The sequence below is a fragment of the Zingiber officinale genome, chromosome 7B (genome assembly GCF_018446385.1).
Source record: "Zingiber officinale cultivar Zhangliang chromosome 7B, Zo_v1.1, whole genome shotgun sequence".
Lineage (NCBI taxonomy): Eukaryota > Viridiplantae > Streptophyta > Magnoliopsida > Zingiberales > Zingiberaceae > Zingiber > Zingiber officinale.
Window position 1 is genome coordinate 117,937,865 of NC_055999.1, and position 18,212 is coordinate 117,956,076.

General features: G+C 34.3%; 1 protein-coding gene across 1 annotated transcript; it reads left to right on the forward strand.

Moving 5' to 3' along the window:
• Nucleotides 1–1,163: 1,163 nt before the first annotated feature.
• On the forward strand, nucleotides 1,164–11,638 carry LOC122007164 (AUGMIN subunit 5-like). Its single transcript, XM_042562970.1, has 10 exons — nucleotides 1,164–1,835; nucleotides 2,060–2,599; nucleotides 3,321–3,462; nucleotides 4,633–4,809; nucleotides 5,597–5,806; nucleotides 6,900–7,085; nucleotides 7,783–7,942; nucleotides 9,495–9,690; nucleotides 10,723–10,855; nucleotides 11,177–11,638. Exons 1-10 carry the CDS (start codon nucleotides 1,387–1,389, stop codon nucleotides 11,306–11,308), a joined length of 2,325 nt encoding a protein of 774 aa, XP_042418904.1. The 5' UTR covers nucleotides 1,164–1,386; the 3' UTR covers nucleotides 11,309–11,638.
• The last annotated feature ends 6,574 nt before the right edge of the window (nucleotides 11,639–18,212 follow it).

Here is an 18,212-nt window from a genome sequence, read left to right on the forward strand (position 1 = left end):
CAAAAGGTGGAACCACCACCTTAGCGACCCCCTGGGTCCGACTCCACAGATGTCCAGAGGGGGTAAATCACGGTTAAGCTGGGTGGGAGGGGTGCCTAGGGGTCGAGTGGAATTTTAGCACAGTAGACCGAGGTTTTACGCCTGCGTGTAGCTGGCGACCCTCGATCCTACGACCTTCGATGTAAGTGTCTAGGCACCCTACCAACTGATCCAGTCCGTGGGGGTAACTTTTTGGAGAAAGAGGTTGCATTAGAAAAGGAAGGGGGGGGGGGGGGGGGGGGGATTTAGAAGAGATATAATTTTTTGTTATAAATTAAGAAACATGGTGGCGCTTTTTGGTAAAGCCGAAATTAAACAGTTCTAGGATAAAAATCGAAAGGTATCCAATTTTTTTTTAATCATACAGGACATCCATTTTTATTTTTTATTTCATAAAAAGACGTTTCTTGTTTATTCTCATACTCTTTAATATTATTCTTATTATTATTATCCGCTTAAACCGATTAAACACGTTGTAATAGTTATAGTGTGTAGTTACTATACATATTATACTAATTATAATTTCATAATTATTATAATATCTATTTAATATGTTTAAAAATATTCATATTTTAACAATTAAATTTCATAATTATTACCATGCAAATTCAACCTGTGTCCTTATTCACTTATCATTTAGCTTATAGCAACTATAAAATTATATCTATTATAAATGTGTCAAAGTTATGATTTTATGCATAACTGTTGTAACGTGTCTGAGAATTTAAAATGTAAGATAATAATAAAAATAATATGTCTGAAATAAATATCTTCCTTATATACTAATCATTATTCAAAAATTAATAATCATCCGTGATTTATCACTTCTGTGTTGGCCTTAAGATAGATTGACGGGAACATCGGAATAAACATATTCATCTTTACCACAATGTTAAAGAGTGAGAATGGACATCATTTTAATTTAAAAGCCAGTGGGGCTCCCTATTATTCGAAAAAAAAGTTGTGCCTTTATTTTTTTATTTTGAACACATATTTTTTATTAATAAAGTTTAATATTTTTAATGAATAAATTTAAATAATCATGATAAATAAATTTAAACACAAACAAATTTGAACGGCTAAGTTCGGCTTGACTCAACTCAACTCAGCTCGTCCGCACCCCTTCGACTCGGCTCGTCTACGCAGAGGCGCACTAATAACGCCGGCGCATTTTAAAAGCCCTCCTCTCCTCTGTCTCGGCCGGCCTCCTTCAACTGCCCGCCTGCGCATCCATCTCCAGTTCACGAACCCTAACTCTACATCGAGATCTACTCGCTTTGATTCCCCAACTGGATCTGAATCGCGATTCCTGATCCCGTCGTGGGTGTTCGAGATCCAGTCGTCACAATGCAGGGCCACGGGACCGCAGCCGCCCGCCCGGAGGCGATCCTGGAGTGGCTCCTCAAAGAGATGGGCTACCCTTCGACGCCGCCCTCCCCGGAGCAGCTGCGCAAGATCTGCCGCGGGAACATGGTGCCCGTGTGGAGCTTCCTCCTGCAGAGGGTCCGGTCGGAGCACACCGTGGCGACGGTGCGGAGGAACATGTTGGTACACGGCGTGGCTCCAGCGGTGGGGACCGCGGAGGTGGGCAGGGGGAGGCGGAGGGAGAGGGAGGAGGGCTCCTCCGCGGAGGCCCGGGAGGTCGCTATCCGGGAGAGAGATCTGGCGCAGGAGGAGGCTGAGAGATTAAGGAACGTGGTGCGGCGGCAGAGGAAGGAGTTGAAGGCTCGGATGGCCGAGGTCGCCCGGGAGGAATCTGAGCGAAAGAAGATGCTTGATGAGAGATCGAATGCAAGGTAAGGATTGCCCTTCCTCTATTTGAAGCAAATGATGATATGGAAAGAAAAAGGGGAAAAATGATCTCTTTACGCTATGGTCTTGATTCATTTGTATGCTCGAGCATCAGGTAGTCTTGTAGGTTTTCCCATTGTAGACTATGCACATCTGCAAAATTTAGTTCTGTGCATTTGTAAGTAGCTGCATAGTTTAGTTGTTAATTTATTGTGCTTTAATGTACTAGGCACAAACAGGTGATCTTGGAAGCATATGACCAGCAATGTGATGAGGCAGCAAAGATATTTGCAGAGTATCAAAGGAGGCTTCATCACTATATTGATCAAGCAAGGGATGTCCGTAGGTTGATTACAAGCGGTAACAATGATGTTACTGATGAACTTCGTACTCCTGGTGAGAAAGAAGTTTATTCAACTGTCAAAGGCATCCGATCCTTGGAAGATATTGTGCTTGTAGAAACGTCAAGAGAGAGAGATACTCGGAAAGCTAGTGAAGTTCTTGCTTCTCACTTGATTGAAAAGATAAGGAGAACTTTTCCTGCATATGAAGGGATGGGTGTCAACCTCAACTCCCAGATAGATGCTGCCAAACTAGGAATTGAGTTTGATGGAGAAATACCTGAAGATGCTAAAGCAATTGTGAGGGATAAACTTAAAAATCCTTCCCTTTTACTTAAGTCAATCACTTCATGTGCTATGAGGGATAGCACACTCATTCACAAGGAAACTGAAAAGATTGATATCAGGGCCGATGCAGAACTCTTAAGGTAGTTCGCTGAACTTTCTATTTTGTTTATTTGGACTGAGTTATCTATTCTTTTAGTTTTGTAGCCGTATCACTTTGTTCCCATTGGCAATAGTTTGATTTGGTTACTCAGTGTAACTGTTCATTTATACTGTGCCACATAGATTATTTTCATGTTAAAGCTGCAATACTTCCTGCTATAAAAGCTTTAGTTCTCCAGAATATACGTTGTAGAATCATACTCCAGCAATCCTCATTTTGTAGTTTGTAAGTTTGTCACTGCTTATTAATGTCCTTATATGTAGTTTTGAGGTTGACTATGGAATTATACTATGTTGATTTGTTGCTAGATCTTTGTTCCCATTGGCAATAGTTTGATTTGGTTACTAGAGTAACTGTTCATTCATTTATACTGTGCCACATAGATTATTTTCATGTTAAACCTGCAATACTTCCTGCTATAAAAGCTTTAGTTCTCCAGAATATACTTTGTAGAATCATACTCTAGCAATCCTCATTTTGTAGTTTGTAAGTTTGTCACTGCTTATTAATGTCCTTATATGTAGGTTTGCGATTGACTATGGAATTATACTATGTTGATTTGTTGCTAGATTTCTCTAGTGGGCTCCCTGCCAATGTTATTTACTGACAATTATTGATTATTTGAAGGTCTTGGCACACATTTTTGATTCAGTCGAAATGCTTTTGCTTATTAAGTTGTTGTTACTAAAATAATTTTTTAGATACAAGTATGAAAATGACATGGTACTAGATGCTGCTTCTCCTGATTCAAGCTCACCCTTACCTTACCAAGTGTATGGTAATAGTAAGGTTGGAACAGAGATACCTACAAAAGCAACATATGATCAGCTTCTTGAAAGACAGGTACTGTCTATTATCCAGACATCTTATGGAATGGATCCTTTTGCTATCCATTCGGTTCAAAGAATTCATGTCTCAAACTTGAAATGCGATCTTGATTAGATCAAATTTGATTGAAGTTCTATATCTTGAAACTTTTATTTGATTCTGTTGAAGTTGATTAACAATCAACACATCAACAACACCTAGAAAGGCTACGAGAAGGACTATTTTTCTAATGTTGGCCCTGAATGAGTCTTAAGTCTTAGGTTGTTTTCTATCTTTACACTTGAGTTGGGATTTGGGATATAATTCTTGGTGACGACACTATTTTCTTCAAAAATTGTTATTTTTTAATCATTCTACTGCCAAATTTAATCCTGTCTGAGGCCGTTAGCTTCATTTGAACCGTAGGCTTAAAAGTTAATGTCTAACTTGATTTTTGATTCATCTAAGCTCAAAATTTGAAATGGAATAGGTCTACCTTGTGATATTTCTCAAAAGATGCATAAATTATAGAACCATATCTATAAACCATGAATACTCCTCTATGGAGATTGGCTTCTTGTTAATACTCTATCTTGTTACTGCAATTTTTCAACTACTGTACTTTTGTTATCCTGGTTACAGCTTGTTTGCTGCTTGTGTAGTCTATTTTTTGGTGTAATACCTTATGTTATCCTTGAATAGTTTTGCATATGTTTTTATCTTTCAGCCAAATGTTGGCTTATTTTGTCAAATAATGTAACTCAAATATTGCCTCCAGTACACACTATAAACTATAATCTGAACCCTGAACCTTCTTATACTTGTATACCAATTATTGCAATCATTTGGGTTTCTAATAAATGGAGGTATTTATTTAACCTGAGTCTAGTTCCAATCATTAACTTTACTATAAAATAGCGAATAGGATCTTACTTCCACCTTTCTCCATGTCTTGTTTAATGCAGACTGTGGTTAATAAATTTAAATTACGAACAATTTAAAAGCCTTAACCAATTGCATTATTTTTATCATATCTATCTCAAAGTGTTCCTAATCAATTCTGAATATACAACCCTATGCACTTGCAGATAAATTTTGTGGATTTATCAGCAAAATATGCTTTACGCCATCTCAGACACAGTTTTTATATTTCAGTACTATTTTTATTTGATTCTAGGAGTTTGCAAAATTTGTTTTGCCTTGCAGAAAGCACATGTCCAACAATTTGTAGCCACTGAAGATGCATTGAATAAAGCTGCAGAAGCTAAGGCCTTATGTCAAAAGCTTTTAGAACGTTTACATGGAAGCAATGATATGGTTGCTTTACAGACACTTCCTGCTGGAGGCACTACTCAAAACCTTGGAGCTATCCATAATTTTGAGGTATGTGGCTTCTTCCATCCTTAAAATGATGATATCATAAAGGTTTGAATTGACAGCTGAGTCAGTCTTGATACATTTGTTTATGAAGTTTTAGTTGGAGAGCACATTATAATTTCTAGAGAACACTTTCAATATTGTCATATTTTTCCCTCCATACTTTTGAACCATTGTTGAAATACCCCCTCTGTCACTTACTGGCAGGGACACTAATTTTCTGTTAGTCGTGTGCAATACATGCAAAATGTGACAGGGAAAGGGAGGGGCTAATTTTTGATGGTGCAAGCTCAATTGAAAATCAATTTATGGTCGAAAAATTAAAATTTTGGTCTTTTTGAATTTTTCAACAACATTAGAGATACATATCAGGCTTTTTTAGACCACCCCCAAAAAAATTATTTTGATGAAATTTTCTTACTTTGTGGCAATTTTGTGCCTCTTGAAAATTCACCTGTGAGTTAGAGATTGAAGATTTTAGCCACTTTGAAGTCAACAACATCACTAGAGGGATATATGCCAATTTTGTGTCAGTTATGACGGCACAAGCTAATAAATTTGTGATTTAAAAATATAGTTTATTCATATCCTAGTGCAGCTGATGGAATAAATCTTCCACTATAAGGCTGGGAAACATCTCTATATAATGTGACTTGGATCTTCTCTGTCTTCTGCAGATGTTTTTGTCATCCTAATGTTCTCATTTCTTAATTACTTTGTTGGTGCTGCTTCACTTCCTTCGAGTTAGTGTTTGTTTATTTCTTATCCTTTTTTTTTTTTGTGTGCCATATAGTTGGAGGTCTTAGGCAGGGAAAGAGAAGTTGCTGGACTCAGAGCAAGTTTAGGTACACTGACATCTGAGGTGCAACGTTTAAACAATTTGTGTGCAGAGTGGAAAGAAGCTGAAGATTTGTTGAAGAAGAAGTGGAAAAAAATAGAAGGATTTGATGCTCGTAGATCAGAATTGGAGAATGTTTATACTGCTCTTGTCAAGGCCAACATGGTTAGAAAGTTTTTTAATTCTCATTTTGTCTTTTAGCAACTATGATCTTAATTGATATTGCACATATTATCTGTTGTGTGAATAAGATATTCTTATGAAATATATTTAAAAATAAATAATATGATCACCTGTTTTTTGTGTGTGTGAAGGAATGTATATTCCTATCCTGAGGAACAACTTACTATCATATACATTTGTACTAATGTTCTATTTTATTGAGCCATAAACATATTGCCAACTGGGCAACGTTTAACTGTAAATATTAATGAAAAAGACACCATACTTCTGCCTGTTCTTTGAGCATCTGATAGGTGCTCCATTATCCCTGCAATTATCAATCATGCATAAAGATAGTACCCTAGGCTCTTTGTTTGGGTATGTATATATTTTGTTAATGTTTATGGTAATCCCAAATTCCCAATATTTTAATGTTTACTGAGCCAAATACAACTAATTTTAAACTACTATTGTTACATTGCAAGTAATCAAAGTTATCTGCTTTGGCAATGAAAGACCTGCCCTGAAGTCAATTAAATCTGGCACTAAATATAGAAATTTCTCGTCATCCTCATGTATGAATTTCACTTTGTGATTCATATGCACATATTCTGAAGGGGAGGCGCAACGGTAAAGTTGCTGCCATGTGAGGTCATGGGTTCGAGTCTCGGAAATAACATCTTGCAAAGTAGGGTAAGGCTGCGTACAATAGACCCTTCCCTGGGACCTTGCATTGGCGGGGGCTTCATGCACCGGGCTGCTCCCTATTCGTATGCACATATTCTCTCAAAACATGTTTTGCCAGGTAGTAGAGTCATCAATAGTAAAGCTCTTTCATTCAAGTTAATAAAAAGTTTGGCAGTTTGCATGTTTCATAATAGTAACAATGTGGATAAAATAATTTCCTTTTCATATTTTTTCTTAAATGTTGCTAGATTTTGTCTAATTAATCTCACCTTTTTTATCAACAGAAGCTTAATGCATTTTTCTTAATGTCTCAGTTATGATATACGACTACAACCTTCTTATTAACAGACTCATAATTGCATGCATTAATAGTGAAAAAAATTCTTTATCTGTCTCTGTCACACTGCAGGAGGCAGCGACATTCTGGGAACAACAACCATTGGCTGCCCGAGACCATGCAGCAAAGACTATTCTTCCAACATGTACAGCTGTGGTGAACATTTCAAACAATTCGAAGGATCTCATAGAGAGAGAATTGTCTTCCTTTTATCAAAGTTTAGACAATAGTATATACATGCTTCCTGCGACCCCACAGGTTTGCTACCAGATTGCAAGTATCTTGTCTGTCAAATTACAGTGGAACAAGTACTATTTTCATGCCTTCAAGGCTACAAAACGTCCATTCAATTTTTTACGGGTCATGAAAAACTTAAAAAGCAAATGGTTGATTAATTTCGGCACCAGAAGAGAATGTGCCTTTTTAAGTCTTAATCATGGGGGTTATTTAATATTTAGGGATTCAATAAACCTTTTAATATTATGCTTCTCCACTTCAGCCAGGCATTCCTTGATCTAAATCTTGTACTAGATTGCTGATATGGGTGATTTGTGATTGTCTGATGCCTGACCCAGTAAAGCTGACTGACAAATTTCAGTTGGTTTGCCATGGACAGCTTGTACAAGTGGCAGTGCCTTCTATGCTGTTAACACTGAGCGGTATACTGCCCAATTTTGAGCTCTACAAGGATTTATAAAAATGTGAAGTTATGGAATAATTATTTGAATAGAAAGTGAAATTATAGAGGGACTCCAATTTTTAGCTAAATACATTTTGAAGGGATATTGTCATGCCATCTGTAGTGTCATACATAAGACAACCCTATCATGGGCCATATCAGTACCATACCTAAATTTTCAACCGTTGTTGCAAGTTTGTTAAAGTTTATTTGTATTTTAGTTCATAAAACAAAATACTGGACAGTTAAGCTTTGTTTATTTTAATATTTGATCAGGAGCTTGTGGAGTCTATTGGTGTCCCTGGTGCCACAGGACCTGAAGCATTTGCAGCTGCTGAGAAAAATGCTGCAATATTAACAACAAGAGCTGGTGCTAGAGATCCATCTGCCATCCCATCTATATGCCGCATATCTGCTGCTCTCCAATTTCGTTCCGGTCAGTGGCAATGCCATCCTATTGTTTGACAGTTTAATGCAAAGAATGCATATTATGCTGATTTTTTTTGTGTTTTTGTTCCCCCTCCCAATTTGTTACCATAATACAAGGGCCATGCTAACATCATTATAATCTTATCCAGATAAGATGTTATCCAGCAGCTTGAGTTATCACGAAAATGATTCCATTTTATGCATTTTAATTGTGAGGTTTCCTAGGTTTGTCATTTTTTTTCTAGGTTGATATCAGTCATGGTTTCTAGGATCATTATTTTGTGATCCTTGTCACTTATAGCCCTATGGTACGACTATCATAGAAAATAGCAATAAGCTTGAAAGCATTTGCAAGGTCAATATTGTTCAATTGACCCAAAAATCTTGTATTGACCATATCAGATCAGGTGGGATGGGGAAAAACAATATTAATCTAAAAATATAAAGTAAGTGAAAAGGAAAAAAATAGTAATATATCCATAAACATTAAATAATTTGATTTATATAAATTTATTAACGATGGTACTAAATTATTGTACTTATAGATTAGATTATCAATTTGAGTTATTTAATTACAACTATATTGGCCTGTTAGTTATTTATTGGTTGAGATAAATTCTTGAATAGTTAATAAATACAATAAGATTAATAATTTTAAAATCTTAGACTGCACTTCTGTTAATATAATTAGTTAATCAAACAAATTTGTACAAAAAATAAAAAGAAGTCGAGCTTACAAATCTATGAAACTGCATTGTTTATATATTTTATGATTCAATTGCTAATGAATTATTAGTTGGGAAAATTGTATTACAAATTATCATTTATGATTGAAATTTTAGTCTTATATATCTAACATTCATTGTAGTGTTGACTATACATGTTTTATAGCATTCTTAATTATATTATATTCAATTAATTATATGACCCCTTCTATGTTGTGGATTTCTTAAAAAAGTTGTAAATTGGAAAATATTAATTGAGTATGAAGATATATCTTGTTAATTTCTTACAGAAGATTGCTATTAGTGATTTGCTAATATTTCTGTAAACACTTGGAATTGCAAGTATTATAGGGTTTTCTGTTCTTTATATGTATTTTGTTACATATGACTTGGAAGATAAAAAAATATTTTCTTTTATGCATTAATTTAACTTGATATAAACTTTTCATTATTCAATAGCTCAATATTTTATGTTGTAGATGTATAACCTCAATATTTTCTTTTCCATATCTGTGTATTTTTATCGATAGAAATTATTCTAAAAAATACAATCTTTATAAGTTAAATTTTTAAAGTTTTTTGTTTCTGTAGTCAGCGCATTGAATTATTAGTAATTCATCTACTTTGGTTTCATTAGTAAAATAAATAATCTTTTTGAATCTTTCCATGTTTCGAGATCCCTGGTTTCTAACATGCAGTTGAAAATATTCTATATATTTTTGCCATGCTGTTCAACCTTTCTAAATAACTTAGATTTGTTCACAAATCTCATATCCAAAATTTCTTACTAGAATTTATAAATTTTTTATCTGAATCATGTGTATTTTTGAGTAGGTGTTGAAGGTGCAGATGCTGGCTTAGCATCTGTCTTAGAGTCATTGGAATTTTGTTTAAAGCTTAGGGGTTCTGAGGCTAATATCTTGGAGGATTTATCCAAGGCAATTAATCTTGTACATACGAGACGGAACCTTGTTGAGAATGACTGCATTTTACTGAACCATGCACACCGGATGCAACAAGATTATGAAAGGTAATTTTTTCCTGATTTATAGTTTGAACAAGCCTCCTAGGCCTATTAAAGATCAGAACTGTTGAATACAGGTTGGCAATTCATGTTTCACATTGTAAATTATTTCGGTGAATTATTGAATTGTGAATCATGCCAAACCATGAATTGTAAGAGTTTAAATAAAAAATTATAGTCCCCGGGGCACGGTTGAGTTGGCTAGTGCGGGACAAAGTTGCTACCATAGGACAAGGGTTCGAATCTCGGCAAAGCCGAGGAAAAAAAAACCCTCCCCGCTCTAGCCAACTAAAGATTCCCAATTTACCTCCTCATAGATGGTCGTAGGGCCGACCGTGTGAGGCCGGTGGGTGGCGGATTCCACCTTTTGCTACCATAGATAAAAAATTATAAAATTTGATAAAAGATTTTCACTTTTTTTTTAGAATAGATATCTAAAATTCTATAAAATAATATAATACTTCATTTAATAGCAAAACCTCAGAATCATCACAGTTGGTCGACATGGAATTGGAGAGAAATGATTGGGATCGTTGTGGAAGGGTAACACAATGGACTGCATAGAGGAAGCCCTAGGGTGGTAGGGAAGCCAGTCTAGAGTAGACTGCAGACCTTTGGCCTTCCAAACCTTAAGCTGTTTGGTGCTTAGTTGATGGTCTCGATGCCTACACTGTCCCCAGCCAACAACTATCCAAGAAAGAAGATAATTAAATAATGGTCCTTTGTAAAACATTTAGATCATCTGCTGCCAATGAAGGAAACATGCTTAAAAGTGTTTAACATTCTTGACGTCAGCTTATAAGGATGAATTGAATAAGATCTCATGTACTTTGTGTACTTATTTCACCTATGTAGTCATTGACAACAGCTGCCTTAGATCTTTGTTCCATCTTTCATTTTGCTGCATATAGCTCTTTTGCTGCAAGTTTAAAGGCAAACCATTATCAATTGGGTTTTTAAATATACCAAAGAACAATAATTTTTTTGTCCCTGACCTGTTTCTTGCGCAAATTCATTATTTACTGGTTGAACTTGCAGGGTTGCCAGTTATTGTTTGAAGTTAGCTGGTGAACAAGAAAAAATAGTTGCAGACAGATGGCTGCCTGAACTTCGTAAGGCTGTCTTGGATGCGCAAAGATGCTTGGAGAATTGCCAACGTGTTAGATGCTTGGTGAGAAACTACTCGTCAATTTGTTAATAGTTCATACGATAGAATAATTTATTTAACTCTGTTTTTTGTTTTATAACACAGCTTGTAGTTTTATTATGATAATGTGTGCCTATTGCAGGCTACTTCCCATAGCAATCTTTTCATGTGGTCGTAGGTTTATTTCATTTCTTTGCTAGGTAGCTTGTTACCTGTAAAAACTCAGAAGTTGTGCGCTTATAATCTCTTTCTAGGTGGCTTTGTAGGTGTATAAATTAGGATGTTAGGCACACATTTTAAGTAGGTAACGATGGTGTGTCGTTTCATAAATCCTCTTTTTTGAAGGTTGATGAATGGTGGGAGCAGCCAGCCGCAACTGCCGTTGACTGGGTTACCGTTGACGGCCTCAATGTCGGTGCTTGGCTCAACTGGGTGAAACAACTCCAGATGGCGTTCTACGACCAGAAGCTGTTGTGATGTTACCCTGCTGACTCCCTCAAATTCTCAGGCAGCTGCTCCACGCATTCCTTCTCGGAACTCTTCTTTGTGTAAGACCGTCGTTGTATGTGCTGTTTGGTATGCGTTCAGCTCATCATTGCAAGCTGTGGTTTTGCTAATTGATGTTGATATTGCCCAGCCCAAATGCCTAATGCGCACTCTTTGTAACTCCAGGTTTTAGTTAGCTCAAAATGAGTGGGTTATAATGAACTGATACCCCTTGTAATTAAAGGTTATGTAAAACTATCGCTCTGATTTTGTTGAGAGAACCAAGCTGAGTCAAGTTTTATGTTATTCAAAATTATTTAATAAGGTAATCGAATTGAGCCAAGTTAAATTTAAAATAAATCAAATTGTTGAAATGATTGATCAAACTTAGCTTATTTTTTTTTAATGAACTTGAGCTTAGGTCAAGTTAGCATGAGTTTAGTTTATTTAGATGTAATGAGTTTATGTTTAATTGTGTAAAAATTTTATATTTTTAAACATGTTTAGTTGGTTAGTGAATTTAATTTTAATTTTTTTATTTAGTATATTGATAAAAAAAAATTAATTGATGTATATAATTTATAAATTTTGTTTGGAATTTATAATTTTTATTCATAAATATTGACTAGCTATATATTGTAATAAAAGTTATAATGCTCACTTTAAACGTCATTCAAGTCCATCCCTAAGATATGTGAAGGAACTCAAGTGACTCGAGGAGTCGAGGGTAAACAAGTTATATATATATATATATATATATATATATATATATATTCTGTCCATGCATTAAGTACATACTTCTAAGCGATTCTCATATGTTCAGACATTCGAATATCCTCCCGAGCGTCTCAATTTTTAAAAGTGAATTGGGGCGCTTAGGAGGATTCTCGCCGTCTGGATACAAGGTCATCTCAAGATTGGTAATAATAATAATAATAATAATAACCCTTTAATATATTTTTATATTTTTTCTCAAGTTTTTTTCATTTGAATTTGAGATTAATAATGACCCGTTTTAAAAAAATTGATTTATTTTATAAAAATAAAATATTATTTTTATATAAAATTTAGTTTTCTCGTTAATATTTAGATAATTTTTTTAACATTATTAAATTATTTAATTTTTTTGAGACATTGTTAAACGTAAATAAAACTTTATTAATTTTAATTTTGATTTTTTTTTTCTGATGAAGTATTTTACTTTACGTTGTCTGGATAAAAAAAAATCTCTGATTCATGTTATTATCGAGGAAGAAAAAGAAAGAGTGAGAAAGAAATATTATCTGCCAGAGAGGAGAAGAGCGTTCTCTGAGAGTATCACCAGCAAGAGAGCATAAACTTATAGAATTATTGATTAAAAAAAAACGACCCCAACAAGAACATAAACGTATAAAATTAATGATCATAAAAGAAATAGGCATGAAACATTGGTTAGAGAATAATTAGGAATAATGAATTAAGTGTAATTAATAAGTTAGCATGATATTTATTAATGTGTATGTTATCATTAATTAATATTAATAATCTAATTTAATTTTTTTAATATCTACTTAATTATTTAATATATTTGTTTAGTTCATTTAACACTACCGCAAAACAATTCATCAGAATGAGTTGCTTCCCCTCATTGTGGATCTGTCCACGTGTCTTAATTTGTTTTTTTAATGAATTCATTCATAGCTATTTTTATTCAAGCGAGATTTTTTTTTATTCAATCGAAAATTTCTATAATAGTTAAGATTCAAACTTTAAACGTGTGATGAACCATTTAAAAAACTTTACCATTATACCGTAACCAGGGACTTTGCACTGAACAGCACTTTATGACCGGCCAGCGAATTCGATTAAGATTTTTATTGGGCTTAATAATTTTGAGAATGATCGATTTGTTCTTATAATTTTTTTTATTTCAATTTATAATTAAGATAAATTTAAAAGTACTCAAAGTTAAAGACTTGAAGTGTTAGAGTAGAGTTAGGTAGATCAATGGATTCGAGCTTGAGTTAGCGGTGATGCAAAACGGAGATCTTAGACTCCATCCGACATTATAGTTGGTCGACCATATTATGTCTATAAGAGTACCCTCCACATGATCTAGTCCGTCCAATAAAAATATGCCACGTGATAAATGAAATCCATATTGTCCAATAGTAATATTCCACATGATAAATGAAATTCATATTGCCGATCACCCGTCATTCTTATCTCACATTGATTATTGGTCGAGCCATGTGCTTACTAAACTTCGAGCTTTAGGACATTTGACTAACATGACATCTTCTACTATTTGAAATGCTAATAATGTATGTATTTCATTTATCGAATAGTACTTGAGACTAGTGGATAATTTTACTCATATTACAATTCATGAGTTAGATAGATCACAATGCAAAAAGTAAGACAAGATTATTATAATTCATGCACGAGCTTTCTTTTCTTCTTCTTCTTCTTCTTCTTCTCCTCGCTTCCCTTCTTTGTCAATGCTTGTAGAAGGTGAGGAAGGAGACTAGGGTGGCGCCAATGACTGCACCAATTGCCGGTGCGAGAATGAAGGAGGAACTCACGGGGCCTGGAGCAGGGGCTTCACCGGCTAGGGCATGGGTGGCAGAGACGCCGACGATAAGAATGGCATAGGCTATCTTTTTCATCTCCATTATTGTGATTAAGTAGGCAAAATAACTTAGAGATGAGAAAGAGGTGGATTGATTTGTGATTTATTAATCTCCTTGATTTGGAAACTTGATGAGGAATAAATTTATAGGGTGGTCTAGGGGTTGAGATGATCCTCCGGAGTTAGGCGTTGACTTTTTCATCTTTTGTACTAATTTTGACCGTTGACAATGTTTAATAATTAATAAATTATTCGTTATAATAAATATATATATATAAGACTAGCTAAATGAATATTATTTTTATTAGTTTGGTTTATTCGACTATAGTCACTTAAACAACTTTGATCAAAAAGTGTTGGACGACTATATAACACTGAAAGTTGGGCCAAATTTAATATGGACAGACTCAAGGAATTTCAGGAGTAAAATAATATCTATTTGGCACAAATTTAAGGTCTTTAAGATTATCAAAAGCATTTAATAAAAAGTGTTCGATAGTTATAAAGAACTCAAAATCTTAACGAAAAAACAAAACATGAAGTGTCTCAAGAAACTTTTAAAAGCGATCCCTTGGTCCGTCTTCTCTTGGTCTAGTATACCATTTCGATGTCTTTCATTGAGTGAATTTATTCAAGAAAAATATATCATTTAAATTGTCTCAATTCCGTACATAAATTATATTTTTTTATATATTTTTTATCAATATATTTAATTGGATTTTTTCTTTGTTTATGGATAAAAGTTACAAAAAAACCTTGATTAAATATATTAATAAGCTAAAAAAATACAAAAAAATTATAATTTATGTACGGAATTGTGATAATTTAGATGATAATTTTTTTTTAAGATGAATTCACTAGATGAAAGACATTCAAATCGTATAATGAACTATGAGAAATCAAGGATAAGGGACCAGGATCTGAACGGTTTCAAAAGTGCAATAATATACCTATTTGACCCCAATATGAAAGGACTAATTCACTTTTTATGAATCTACATGATCATCAGTTGATTGGTCACTTATCAAACACTTGACCTAAAGTGTACTTAAAAATTTGAAAAATAAAATCAGGAGCCTCGAGTGTGTCTATATATAAGCCCAATCGACGTGTACATATGAGGATAGCTATCTGTGGCAAGATTGACTACCACCTACCCCCCCCCACACACACACACATACATACATATATATATATATATATATATATATATATATATATATATATACATACGATTTTGATATATTGTGCGCGTCGCGCAATATATCATATTCCTTTTTTTTTTTGTTTTTTTTTAAATTTTGAATTAAAAAATTAATTAAAATATATTTTTTAAAATTTTATTTATAAGGTTCAGGCTTCGTTATAATTTTTAAGTTATTTTTTTTAAAAATTTTATCTCTAGAGTTCAGGTTTCCCAATTGGATTATAGTATCTAGTTAAAAGAAAAATTAAAAATAAAATAAATTTAAGTATTTACGGAGTATTGTAATGTGTTGAGAGGATATATTAATGTATTAGGGATTTATATAAGGAAATATTGATTTTTTTATTTCAAAATTTCTTTGTTTTTTAAAATTTTTTAAAAAATTTTAAATTAAAATATTTTTTTAAGATTTTATTTCTAGGGTTCCGTCTTTCCAATTGGGTTATAATTTTTAAACTAATTTTCTTTTTTTTTTAGGATTTTACCTCTAGGGTTCAGACTTCCTAATTGGGTTATAGTGTTTAGTTAAAAAAAAATTTAAAAATAAAATAAATTTTACCTCTAGGGTTCAGACATCCTAATTGGGTTATAGTGTTTAGTTAAAAAAAAATTAAAATTAAAATAAATTTAAGTAACTATGGAGTATTGTAACGTGTTTAGGAGATATATCTATGTATTAAGATTTTATATTAGGAAATGTTTGATTTTTTTAAATTCAAAATCTTAAAAAAATAATTTTTTAAAAAAAGGAAGGTGATATGCTGCGCGACGCGGATAATCGCTCACTGTGGCGTCGCACAGTATATCACAACTATGTATATATATATATATATATATATATATGATCTTGTCCGAAATCTAAATTAGAGAAGGTCGGATGAGTTGTTACTGTTGTTGGCGGAGAGACAACTACGACACCCTTATCATATGTGCCCAAGAGAACAGACCTCCACGTGGCGTGGACGGACGACGGTAACTAAGCCTGCGTTACTTGAGCTCCGCGCGCACTCAGACAAGCACACGGAACGTTAGAGGCCAGAAACCAGGGAAAAAGTTCTGGAGTAGGCCCTCCGACACTCAAGTCAGATAATTTTTCCCAAGAAGAAAGGTGTACGAAGGAAAAAGAACTGTAGAGGACAAATACAAATGTGTGCGTACCTACTCAAGGGAGAGAGTCTTCCTTTTTATATGACCGTGCGTACCTCTGGAGTCTGACCGATGTCCGAGAATGTCGGGTGTCAGGACTTGTCGAGTGATGGAGGATGCGTGACACCCTCCCATGGACTGGAAGAATGTTCTATTCGCAGATGACCGTAGACCATTCGAATATTTCCTAACATATAGCAGTTATTCGCTGACAGGTGGTTACGATTCCCTGACCTTGTTGTCGCCTAGTGCCTTCTGTCTTGCCCAGGTTTGACTAGGGGTAGCTTGGGATGATCTTTCGTGTATAACACCTAGCTCGAGTCATGATGAGAAGGACGAGCTGTGGCGAGAGTCCCATTTTCTCGTTTGGATTACTGAAGTGTCGACCGGGAGTTGGCCTACTGAGAGCACCAGACCTCGATATATAGACCGAACTGAGAAAACCCGACCAGTCGGAACAGGTCAGGCATTACCCTGGTATGTAATCATTCGACTGGGAATTATGCGGCTGATGACATCAGGCGGTCTCACTTTTTCTTTCCCTAACTGCTGACTCCTACGTCCTCCTGACTGTTGACTGCCACTCCCCCTTGACTTCTGACTGTCACATCCCCTTGACTTTTGATTGTCACATCCCCTTGACTTTTGATTGTCACATCCCCTTGACTTCTGACCGTCACGTCCCCTTGAATTCTGACTGCCACATCCTCTTGACTTCTGACTGTTATGTCCCCTTGACTTCTGATCGTCTGGCTTTATCGGACCCTACCATTATGAACCGTATCAATATATATGAAAAAAATATATTAATATTATCAAATAATATATGTGTAAAAATCAAAATCATATAAAAGCTATCCAATAATTACTATAATTTATTGAGGGTGAGTTTAAGATTTAGGATTTAGGTTTTAGGAAACTACATAATAGCTTTTACCACTATTTTAAAATAATTTTAATGAAATTTAAATAATTTTGATAAAGTTGATAAATAGTATTTTGATATAATAGTGTTTAGAGATCTTAAATTATAAACTCTAATCTCATACTAAATACATTATAACCGATTCTATACATTATAATAGCTACTTGGTACCTTCTATACAATATAAATATTAAATTCTAAATTTATCATAAATATATTGTAATAGCTATTAGATAACTTAAAAGTATGTAGAAACTACTCATTAGCTTCTACACATTATAAAAACTACTCGATAATTTTTATAACAACGCCGGATTAAGGGGTATTTTTGAAATAAAATGAAGGGGCGCCCATTTAATTTAATTTGTAAATTTTAAAGTCCTCTTTTGATTTTTCATTGAATTAAGGGTATTTTTGGAAATAAATGTCTCCACGTAATAAATTATTTTTTAGCAAATCTTAAAATGGGTAAAATAGACTATTATTATTATTATTATTATTATTATCATTATTATTTTAAGAAATCAAGTGCAAATTAGATCTATTAAAAATATTGTTATAATAACTTTGAGTCAGATAATGTAGTGTGTGAGTAGCATGTTATGTTCCTGACAACAAGCATGGTACAAAGCGGCTGATGCACCTGCTCTGCCTCTCCCATCAACAAAACATAATGCTCTGCCTCATCTGCCACTGCCATCCTTGTGCATGCTCGTCATCGCACCCTCAAACTCAATTAAAAGTAATAAATTTTTTTTCCGGAACAACGGTCGTCTAAGAGTTAGATCATCCTGTTGGTGCAATCTTAGGTCAAGATTGACCTGACTCGAATTGACCTGACTCGAGTTGTATTTTGATGTTTGATTTAGGAAGATTGTCGGTGCAACCTTAGGTCAAGGTTGACCTAGTTGAGTTGCATGTTGATGTTTGACACTCGTGGAAGAGTTGTATTCTTGATATGGGACAAGAATAGATGTTTGGGAGATTATTGGGGCAACCGTAGGTC